We start from the raw sequence: 12,782 nt of genomic DNA on the forward strand, positions 1-12,782 counted from the left end.
GTAAATCTTGAGTAATCCTAAATTTGTTGCTCCTTAATTTAAAATTTGAGAGATTAAATGAGATATTTTGGACTTTGGTTACCTTCTACTGTTCTAAATTCACCTGAAGGCTACTGGAGATACTTGACACGTTTTGAACATAATGGTAGTAAATAATATACATTAATCTATTATATTAATCATTTCATGAATAATTATCATTGTCCGTGACCTTTAAACAGACAGTAGATATTAAATTTTATCGTAAATAACAATCCTTAATTTTTCAATACAGAAGCCTTGACAACCATGGATAACAAAAAAAATGTTCATAACGACGATTTTATTGACAACTACAGTTTAAATTTTCACGGTAAATTAACACTTCTTTAGTAAATAGTTTATTATCATGGATATTTTAATGCGATATGATATTTCATATCGTACATAAAAGAGCTGCAAAGACATCAGCTTATGAAAAAAGAAACTCTCCCGAATCGAGTCCTGGATAGGCTATCGCAAAAAAAGGTTTAAACACACAAACACTGATATTCAGGGTGCAGATCCGATTATGAAAATATAAAGGGGTTCCGTTCGCATCTCCACCAATAGGGTTATTGTCATATTGTTCTACAATGTATGAAACAGGTACAAACAACACCAGATGGCATTCCAAAATTAGGATGTTGACAGCGATAGTTCTCGATAGGCTTATGCAGAAAGTTTATTAAAAGAATTTATTGTATTAGGCCTCAGTCTCCCATTCTTGATGCTACCACAGCGAGCAAATGCTGTATTTCCGTAAACTGCGACCCATCCATTGAGGATGAAGACTGTTTTCGCGAAATGAAAGTCTTAGGTGCGCGACAAGGAAATAAGAGAATCAATATGCGTAGCTTGAAAAACGTGAACTTTTTCCTCAATCGTAGATTACAGACCAATTACCCGTCATGCTACATTTCTACGGGGGTGCATTTGAAGCGGGTTGTGCCACCTACGATCAGTTCGGACCCGGCAAGATTGTTAACGAAGACGTGATAGTTGTGACTTTTAACTACAGGTTGGGAATTTACGGCTTTTTGTCAACAGAAGATGATGTGATATTGCGAAATGCCGGGTTAAAACACTAGGCCTTAAAATGGGTGCAACAGAATATAGGTTACTTTGGTGGTGTTACCGGTTGGAGTTCATTTGATGAACAAAAGGTCACAAGGTAATACGGTGGAAGCAATATAATAGAAACTTTCAAGTAACTTGTTTTATTAGGATTATACAGGGCAGCCATCTGTGAAAGTGGATGTTCGCTGGTAGATTTGTATCAATATGATCCAAAATCAAATGCTTATGCCTCAGCGAAGCTATTAAATATCGACATCACAGACCAGAACACCACCAAAGATATACGAAATTTCTTCAAAATCAGGCTGTTGAGACTATAAATGGTATCTTGAATATAGGGAAACTTTTGGTTAGTTTAGAATTTGAACTATTTTAGTATGCACGTATGACAAGTTAGCAGAGAGTTGCTGTTATTTTATACTACAAACTAAAAAATATGTCTATTTGTTTGGATCAATTATCAATATTTTTTTTAGTTTTTGCTAAATTGAGCCCTGTTGTATAGTCTTCAAAGTCACTTTAAAAAGCCAGTAACTGCCTCCGGTTATATGAGATTTGTCTCAAGGTACTATTGTATGAAACTCTTCATGGCCTCATACTGATATAAAAGATGCAAGGCAGTTTACATCAACTCCGAATTTCTATAGATACCTGCTCAGAACACTATGTAACAAGTCGCGTAATTTTCAGAAAGTATTTTGCAGATTCCCCGCTATTGGATACTAGTGATTTTAATCAAATTCCGCTAATGCTAGGAACTGTGTCTGCCGAATTTCTTGATAGGCTTCAGTAATCATTTTTTGACAGATTCCTTAACGTCACGCTCTAGTTGGAATTGTTTTAGCTCTGGTCAGCGCTGGCGCTGTATTATATGGTCTTAGTGTAAGTAACTTAATTCCTCCTGCCCTAGAACCTTTACCAGGAACCAATTTAACAGTACTTGGAAATATTAACAAAAAAGCGTATGTGGGCAAATTTGGATAATTTGTAGCTAATATTTTGCAAGCGTTAGAAGTAAAAAAAAAAATACTAAGCCGGAAATACGTGATCTGCACGTCAGGAAATAAGAACGAACTTATCTTAGCTAGCTTCTTAGCTTATTCCTTAGCTACCGAATGAGTAAAATAATAATTAATTAATAATTGATAAAAAAAAATTTTTTTCTTCGTGACAAAATAACTTTCTAGATCACTAGCGATATTTTTGTGAGACCAACGATCAAAGAGGCCGAAGTACAATCGAATTTCACGCCCTTGTACCTCTACGAATTCACATTTGCTGCAACTGGAAATAAAGGCCGCGATATTATACCAGGTATGTGTATTAAAACGATTTTAAGATAAAATTTGTCAATTCAGGGTGAGGCAGAGTTGAGCATAGCGACAAACTCGACTATATTTTTGACATTGCCGACATACCACTAAAAGCCTACGCTGTCTATCTCACTAGACAACGTATCTTCAGATTATGGAGCAACTTTGTATGGACAATGTAACTAATTGGAAATTAAAATAAACCAATGCTATGCAACAAAAAAACAATGTTTTAGGAATCCCACACCTGATGTCTTCGATCCGCTTCTGAACGTTACGTGGCCAGAAGTTAAACGGACGAATATTCAGTACCTCGATATTGGCGACACTCTTCAAGCAAAACAAAATAGAAAGGCTACCCAGTACGCATTGTGTAATGAAGTTTTCTATACCGTTTAAAGGATTTTAAAATGATTTTGCTAACAACTTTCCAAAGACGATCTAACTCAATTGGAATAACAAAAGGAACGAATGTTATGAAATAAAATAGCAATATTTTAGGAATCCCACACCTGATATCACCGATTCAAGTTACACCGACATGGTACTCTTGAAAATCAATTGAATAGAGAGCCTGGTCAGTTAGCAGTGTGGAATGAAGTTTTCTATACCTACGAAACGAAATCTTTCAAAGGATTTTAACATTTATTTACTAACAACCACCCAACACTTTAAAAAATTATACTAATTTAATAGATTGGTTTTACATTTAAATCAATCAAACATCCTTTCTCTATAATTAAGAATACGTCGTTAAGTAACTGTAGTTATAACAAAATAATAGTATACCATTTCGCGGTCTAGTCGATCCCTAACTCCCCATTCTCAACAATGGATTGAATATACTCCCAAAATTTTGTATATGGTATTTCAGAATCTGATCCTTGAAGGGGCGGATCCGCAGGTGATTTTAAGATGAGTTCAAAAACTTATTGCACTACAGTGTATCAAACTATTAAGGAAAAAAATCGTTTTGCATTTTGCATAGGATGCAGGGCTATTATCGACGACAATTATTATCGAAAATTATTTTTGAAATCTCGATTGACGGTTTCCGACGAAAAAATTAACAAGGGTTAAATATATACATAGCGCCATGTCCCCATGACACCTGGAAGCAGTTTGCCGAAATAGTCCAGATAAATAAGAAAATAATGGTTTTTGTTCGTCTCCACTTTTCAGACTACTCGTTAATCCTATACACAGTTTAGAAGCAAATTGACGGTAACAGTACCATTTCGAGAGAGACTTCTGCACATAGCCAGGTATTTTTGTGGAAGATATTTTGACAACACGAATTCAAAGTTTCGTCTTTATTAACATAATTTATTAGACTCCAGTTCCATTCGAATCATGGTAAGGCATTTGAGATGCCAGACAATTGTATTTACTGTAAACAACAACCGGTCCGTTCAAAAAGAAGACTGTCTGTCAATATCTACACTGCTTCGGGAAATGTAAGTATTAACAATGAAAAAAGAATTAATGAAAAAATGAATGAGTTTTTCCACGCAATCCTTTTAATAAGGTGCTTATCTTTGAGAGTTACGAGACTTTAAAATATGAAGTCCAAATAAACATTATTGTCCACAAATGTTTTTTACCAGACATTTTTTTAAACAGTGGCACCCGTGTAGAATGCAAGACTAAATAATTTGGGAAATATTATTTCTACGACACTGATTTTTTTTCAATTTAAAATTATCTTTCATATCCCCATTGAAGGTGTTAAATAAAAAGTGAACAAAGACAAAATGTATACAAATATACATGTTTGTAGCATTTACCAAAATCCTATTGCCATTAATAAAAATTTGACTTAGTAATGTGACTGCAATATAAATTTTTTCTGACTAAATAACATAATATATAATAAATGCCCGAAATGCTTAAAACTCAGTAACCTGATTTATCTCTAAGAGAAGCGATATATTAAAAAAAAAAATCAAACACAGGAAGTCGATTAATGATTGGTATTCGTACAATAGCCATCCGTCTCCCAATCTGTAGAATTATGTAATAAATTTTATACCTTGAAATATACTGGTATCTCTATTTTTTTTTAAATAGGCGGATATTTTTTCAGTTTTGTTGAGTGGTAGCTGGCATTATCTACGACTGTAGCAGACCCAGCATTTGCTGGAAGTTGTCTTCACGCACATCAACATTCCTGCCTTAATGTTTTACTAATGGTATGTCCTTCATTTACCTAAGGTTCACCCAGATAATATATATCTTTTAATGGTTTCCCTTCAAAACTGTTTAACTTTTCTGAAAAATTATTTTTGCCAGCAGATAATTTTACCCATCTCTATCAAATAAGTCTTTTTTTACGAAATGTTTTTTGCAAGCTGATGCAGCCTCGTACAGAAGTCGGCATATTGAATTCAGTCATATTCGAAAAGATTTCAACTATTTTACTCATTTTTAGAAAGTGCAGTTTTATTAATCCGTTTCTCCACAACAAAATTAGGAACACTAGACATTTTTAAAAACGAACTTTGCCAACAACTAGCGCAAAGTAACTATAATTCTAATTTTTAACAATTAGGCATAGGTAGGCCAACTATTTGTACATCAACCTGCTTCTCTCGAGACCCTTTAACAATCATTATGGGTACGTACTACGCTCATGGAAGATCACTATTTCTTAAGCTTTAATAATAATTTTTTTAACTCTCTGACATTCAGAAACGTGGAAGGTTTTAAATTCGGTGGTGGGAATACTTATCGACCTGATGATTTCTCAAATTGCAGTACTAACTAAATCGAGATAATTTAAAAATAATTCGCAAAACGCACTTATAAACTATGATATAATTAGATGAAACTGTGATACATGTAACCTTGCAGTAACTTCGGAAATTTGGAGAGACCGATACCATAATGCTTTTAAAATCTGGGTGTACCTTTGTCGCACTCAAATGTACAGGTAATACTTTTGGTGTATTGTAGATAAATGTAGTAGATTTTATAATTAGCTTTCTAGCTGTAAATAGGATATTTTCCGAAGGACAAAAAACAGATAGCCAAGGTGAGGTTAAACAAAAACCCAATTGGGATTAAAGACTTTTTTTAGATAATGTATTATCTCTCGAAAAATCAGAATCCTATGAACGTCTGTTGGCCGTATGTGTAGTAAACTTCGTTCCACATTCCCATTTCATTTGCCTTTTTACCGGGCTTAATCTCAAGAGTCGTATCTACCGTATCTAAACTTGAGGCCACGTTATATTGAGGAGAAGGTCCGACTCATCCGGCGTGGGATTCTTAAAAATATAAACGTAAAGAATTACAGAAACAGAAGTAAAAACGCAACCCACAGTGTCTTCGCGAAATTGGTTCATAATCTGGTCATTCTGCTTCTCGTTAGAAGCTCCTCGTCTGTGGTAAACGGAAAGAAATCAAACAAATAAAGCACATCCTCTCCATGACCCACTTTTCCAGCGCCTTAAAATAAAAAAGATTTTCTTCTTTCTGTAGATATACCTTCAACAGTAGTATGTAAATTACTTAATGTTCTAGAGAAAGAAAACTGGTAAAAATATACAGGAGAATAATTCGATTGGAGTTCAGCTTGCTTGAGTGATGATCTTACAAACAAATTGTCGCTGGTAAACTGAAAATTATTAAGACTATATAAAATACTTAATTTTAAGATAAAAACATATGTGCTTCATGTGAAATAATTTCCATCACTAAATGAGATTACCTCAACAAAAGAAGCCAAATTCAGTAGAAATGACTGGTTGGTATATGCCTGTTTGATTAATCCTTCAACTTCGGTTAAATCAGTACCCGGCAAAGTATTTAATTTTGTGGGTATTAAATACTGCTGGTTCAAATCATAAGCAAGGGCAAAGACGATTAATTCCGGCAGTAAAACTAAAATGTGATTAATTTCATATTTTTAAACCTAAAATAAACATATGCAAAGCAACTACACACTTCCGTAAAACGTAAGTGATTCGCCGGAAGTTGTTCCGATCAGTAGAGGTATTTGGTTAAAGTTTCCCGACTCGATCAATCCGAACTGACGATCCGTTATATATGCATCATCGTCTTCAACTTCTATTACCGGTCCCGCCTACAATAATGACTTATACGAGGATGTATTTTAAATTTAGCATCCACTTACTTGGGAGCTTGCGCTGAAGGCATTAGTCAACTAACATCAGCTGGTTGACTCTGCAGGAAATTTCTGATTTCCTCGCTGTTTTGGGAAATAGATGAATTTATAGATCTGGCGACGTCGTAGGCAACTTGCTTCGGATCTGATTGAGACGTTAGTGCCAAACTCGGCAAAGAACAACGGCTCTGGCAAATCGCTGCTCTATATAATCCTGCCGATTTCTTGTTCGCAATATGTGCTCCGACGGATATGCCACCTGCGCTCACACCAAGTATTATCACTTTTTTTGGATCGCCACCAAAATATTCAATATTTTTCTGACTCCACTTCATCGCTAATAGTTGGTGCTTGAGTCCAGCGTTACCCAAAATAACGCTATCATTGGTACATAAACTTTGACGTCAAACAGCAAAATTCGGTGTATATCTCTTTGGAGTAATTTAAGTAAGTAAAACTATGGTAAGGAAACAGATAAAGTGGATTGTTTTTTTACACTGTCACTGCATATGCATATGATTTAATTGAATTTATTGATCTCCTAAATTAAATACCAATAATGAAAAAAAGTAATTCATAATTACCATGCACCAAAAACAGATAAATGGAGACAGAACACACTTTTATATTAAATAATTAAACTAATCCTAATAATAATTAAAATGTTTCGCCTTAGCATTTCTGCGAACTAAACTATATTTTCTCAATTAAAACTTGTTGGATTTTCTTTTGAAAATGCAATGTTAATTTTTGAATGTGACATTTATTATTTAATTTCTACTTTCTGTTGAAGAACTTACATTTCTCGGAGGCGTGTAGACATTAATATAAAGGCAATCCTCACTTTGTTCCGCTCCACTTATAGAAAAACTCGTCGATATGCAACCATTTTTCGCTTCAGTAGCATCTAGAATTCCATCCCATGGCGCGTTTGGCACTGGAGCCTGCAATTATATTTTTTTCCAAATCTGTAGAGAGTGGACCGGTCAGTAATAATTTACCTGAAACCTCAAATTTCCTAAAGGAGGAATTGCAAACGGAATACCGCGATGACCATAGTAGGTATTGTTTTCGGTTGTGGTTTCGTATCCGCGAATTGTGCCATCCGGAAGATCGATCAAAAGATCTGCATGCTGAAAAGAAGAAATTTATCTTATATAAACGTTCCTATATATGAGCGTCGGTTGACTGCAAAATAATAGGTCACTCGCTACTAATCATATTTCCCTAAGAATTGAGAAAATTTTAACTATATAACTCCGAAAACCAACAAACAGAAGATTAGAAAGCTACACACCAAATACTAGAAATAAGTCAAAATAACTATGCCGCTAGATAAGACTGTGACAGTGAGTCCAGTCTTGAGATGTATGATAAATCAGCTACTTAGATACTTAGTCTTAGAGAATAAAAAATACAAATATTGCTTTTAAATTACTCACCACAAACGATATTAATAATACGCCTAACAGAAGTTGTTTATGCATCATGACTTTGTCTGTTTCGAGGTTCCGTTTAAGATCTTCAATATTTATTCAAATCGGCGATGCTTGAAAACGATAAGTACTTACCTATTTAAAATACTGTCTTATATTTTAAGTGAATCATCACATATCACAATGCTAAACTGGCTGAATAGATGGCTGCTCGACAAGCACCTTACGGATTAGTAGTTCCCATTAATATTATTGTGACAGCCAGACATTCAAATTGCTAGATATAAATCTAGCAAAATACATAAATCTATATAAATCCAGCAAAATTCGATGCTAAGGAATATTTTTGAAAAAATGGTATATGCGTCTTATTTCTAGTTGGAACAGAGCAAACCTGGAGACACAGTTGGCAATCGGTTAGCTAAGAACAAAATTAAATGTAAACATACTATTGATCAGGCAGTCCAGATATTTTACCAAGACTATCAAATAATACTCAAGCAGTTGGTCTGTATGACACTGTGATCCAAAGCATATATTGTGACTGCTTGGTATAGCTGGCTTAGTTACACCCAGCAGGTGTTCGATAGGCCTTCGCATGAGTTCATCTTATTGTATATTATTTTTTGTCTATATACTCGGGTTGGCCCAAATAAATATTTAAATTAAAATTCCAACAAATATGTTATCACAGTCTATCATCAATCAGCGATGAACGTTGTTAAGTACCTAGTAATCCTTGTAAACTTTGGACCACCATATTTATTGACTGTTACATTTATGGATCTGGTGTATTAGTGAGTTTATTGCAAAATTTTTAAAAGAATTATTTCAACTTTTAAACAAAAGTTCAAGGGGGAGGGCTTACGTTTTTTCGCACAGTTACTATTATCTAGAACTACATAGCACTACTAACTACCACCTATGATGGTGTACTTCAGTGAAGCTTCATTTAAAATGGGCTGTTCGGCGGGTACTCGCATTGAAATGGGAACAAGAAAATACGGGTAATATTTGGTCAAAGTGTCGCTGGATATCTCTTTTGAACAAACGCTTTTCAAGATCACATTTAAACATAACTAGAGTTATCCTTTCTACCTGAGAAATTTGGTCAGTGCCAATCTATTAAGTGCCTTCGTTACAGATCAAAATAGTTCTTGCAAAGTCACCCTATCGAAACTTTAAGTAGTGTTTCTAATACCAAAAGTTTTTGGTAGGTACACACAAACCCAAAAGTTTCACACAACCGCAAGGAACGATTGCAGGATTGCCTTTTCAAGCCGGGGTCTCCTAATTTGTGGTAACAATATTTGTAAATGTCAGTAACAACAGAATATTGTCTTCCCCAATGAATCATTTAGTTGGTTAACCACTTGACTGAGCAGATTATATGAATGTGACTATACATTATTGTAATAGATTATGTAAGTTGCATTGCAAGTCGAAAATGATTATGCTTATATGCCGTCCCCACTACTGGAATCTTGAGATTTCAATCAAGTTCCATTTAATATTATTAACTATGTATGCAGAGTTCCCTACTGGTGCGGTAATACAAACCGTGTGTACAGACCTGAATCTTACAATTTCTGTAAATTGAGCTAAATTCAACAAAGAATTTAAGCTTTCCATTTTTTCAAACGCCCTCGGAAGTAAACACTCCTTCTGCATTGCTCCTGTCTTGTTTAAATTGACTCTGTTTCTCTGATGTTCCGTCATACATACTGTTTTAGTTACTCGCAGCGACCTGAAGATGCGAAACGTCAGCGAGGCAGAATTAGCAGCCGAAACAGAAGAATTCAAGAAGAAGCGAATGTTGTAATGACGGATCTTCAGATGACAGAATTCTTGACCACCGCCAATGTTGGAGGAGTAAAATTCGGTTACCACATTTTTTAGTACGGATCGAGTACAACAACAGATGTACAAAATCATAATTAATCACATCTAAAATAACCCGGATAACTGACCCTATTTGGTAATTCTCTAAGTAATTTGCTTAAAGCAATTTGAATAGATTTATTGCATCAGTTATATCCCTGACGATTTTGGTTTAAGACATTAGTGGGTCGTTTTTTCCTTTTAAGACAAGAAGTTATAGTTTTGGTTAGTTTCAATATTTTATTGCATTAGAAAAGAGTTCTTCAATTTTTGTATTTTTGGACCATCCGGTATTATATGTAAAATATATTTTTTAATATCACGTTTTAAAAATTTAAAACTTAAGCCATAATGCTTCGTGACAAACAAGGTCTATACGATATGATATTGGGAACACTACACACGAAATGTAATAGAGAGGCTACCGAATCTGCAATTTTGAACAACATTCACGATACGTACGGAACTAAACCTTTTAAAAGGGTTTCAACAGTCCATATATTATTAAATCACCATGTGACAAGAAGAAAATATGTCTAATTATTCGAATAAAATCATAGAAATTAAAATTGATATTGATTACTTATAGGACCGCCAAGTAGTTGCTACTAAGAGTATATTAAATATATAGAAAAGTTGCCAAAGGCCACTTTAGTCACGAGTTTGGTTTGGTATGAATAGAGCGTCTAATAAACGGGGAACTGAAACGTTTATCAGCTTGCGTCAGTAACAAAGCTGGCATATCAAAGGATAGAAAAAAACTGTAATAAAAATATTTAGCGAGATAAAAAATATATAATACTTAATGACAATAACAATTCAATAGCATTTTTAGTTGTCCTAATTTGCAGGTTGCAACAAATTTCATAAAAAGCACTCCGCTTTCGCTTTTAGCAACAACGTTTTCAACTTTATCTGTATAAAGCTCGTATATAAAAATTCAGAACAATTTTATGACTTTGGCATATCAGAATATTTCACGAAATTCTACGCAAGCGATGTTAATTACCTCATTAAGAGATAATTTTTAATTTTAAACAATTCCATTGCAAAAATTAATATACTAGTTCGGGAATATTCCTAACCCACCCTAATGCGTTTCTAATTGTTGACTGCCATTTTTGTAACTTCATTTTTACCAATGGTAAATTTTCCTATAGTAAGCGTTTATTTATATGTTATATTTCTGATATTAGAAAACCCTTGTAAGCAGTAATTGGTGTGCAAATATATTCCCATTCCCAATTCCGATGATAATTTGCAACTTGTCATATTCTGAATCTGGTTATATCAGTTCGCATTCATATAACAATTGGATAGACCATCACATCGTTAGCTACTTTAAAACGAATGAACTGCGATATACTACGTGCATTTTGAAAACCAACATCTAAAAATAGTGAGGAGGACCATTCAATATGTCAGTCACGATTTAGTTGGGAATAGTTGGGGGGGGGGGGGGGGGTTACCTTACACTGAGCAAGATTTTTGATTAATCTTTCGCCAATGCATAATCGGCACTAAGGGAGAGCAAAACGGAAGTCGGCACTGGGATGGGCCAATGATGAATGAATTAATATGTTCAAGTCAAATATATGCATTGTTAGATTAGATTAATGCCAGCTTTCGATATGCAATACTGATTAAATAAAATGCAATTTGCTTTGATAAAATATTATAATTGTTAATAAGATGCTACATAATCAAAATCCTACGAAAGGCTGTTCGCCATACGCGTAGAAAACTTCGTTCCACATAGCCATCTGTTTCTCCTTTTTCCCAGGCTTGACTTCGAGAGTCGCACCTATATCGAGATAAGGGATGTTTGAACCCGAAACTTGAGGCCATGTTACGTTGAGTAGCGGGTCCGATTTATCGGAGGTAGGATTTCTATGAAATTAAAATATATAGAATTGTAAAATCAGATTCAGCAGAACGTAACCCACAATGTTTTGGCGAAATTAGTCCATAGACGGACCATTCTTCTTCTTGTTAGCAACTCTTCGTCTGTAGTTAATGGATATATTGGCGCCTCAAAGATATAAAACAGTTCTTCTGCGTGTCCTACTGTTCCAGTACCTTAAAATCAAAATAATGTTCTTCGTTGTTCTATTTGTAAGTATATACTGTATACCTTCAACTTTGATATGGAATGAACTTCCGCTTCCAGAATAAGAAAACTGGTAAAAATACACGGTGCTGTAATTGGATTGAAGTTCAGCTTGTTTGAGAGACGATCTTACAAACAAAGTGTCGCTTGTAAACTGAAAATTATTAACGTCACACAGAAACACAAAAAAGCAAACTTAAATCCCGGATTCAATATTTAACTATGCAGGGTGTCCAAATAGTGTACCAAAGATATATATATATATATATATATATATATATATATATATATATATATATATATATATATATATATATATATATATATATATATATATATATATATATATATATATATATATATATATATATATATATATATATATATATATATATATATATATATATATATATATATATATATATATATATATATATATATATATATATATATATATATATATATATATATATATATATATATATATATATATATATATATATATATATATATATATATATATATATATATATATATATATATATATATATATATATATATATATATATATATATATATATATATATATATATATATATATATATATATATATATATATATATATATATATATATATATATATATATATATATATATATATATATATATATATATATATATATATTTATATATATATATATATATATATATAATATATATAGATATATATATATATATATATATATATAATATATATATATATATTATATATTTGTATTCGTATATATGTATAAGATTTTTATAGATATTTATAT

At 33.0% G+C, this 12,782-nt stretch overlaps 1 protein-coding gene across 1 annotated transcript in view; it reads right to left on the reverse strand.

Annotated features, from left to right (window-relative positions):
• Positions 1–6,351: 6,351 nt before the first annotated feature.
• LOC132696397 (pyrethroid hydrolase Ces2a-like) overlaps positions 6,352–12,782 on the reverse strand; it is a 20,957-nt gene continuing 14,526 nt past the window's right edge. Inside the window, exons 7-10 of the mRNA XM_060661200.1 lie at positions 11,992–12,121; positions 11,804–11,936; positions 11,573–11,747; positions 6,352–6,498 (exon numbers count right to left, since the gene is read on the reverse strand). Coding sequence (XP_060517183.1) covers positions 6,352–6,498; positions 11,573–11,747; positions 11,804–11,936; positions 11,992–12,121 — 585 coding nt within the window. The remainder of the gene's footprint in view (positions 6,499–11,572; positions 11,748–11,803; positions 11,937–11,991; positions 12,122–12,782) is intronic.

The sequence above is a fragment of the Cylas formicarius genome, unplaced genomic scaffold, assembly GCF_029955315.1.
Source record: "Cylas formicarius isolate icCylForm1 unplaced genomic scaffold, icCylForm1.1 PGA_scaffold_1__22_contigs__length_36826433, whole genome shotgun sequence".
In the NCBI taxonomy this organism is placed as follows: Eukaryota; Metazoa; Arthropoda; class Insecta; order Coleoptera; family Brentidae; genus Cylas; species Cylas formicarius.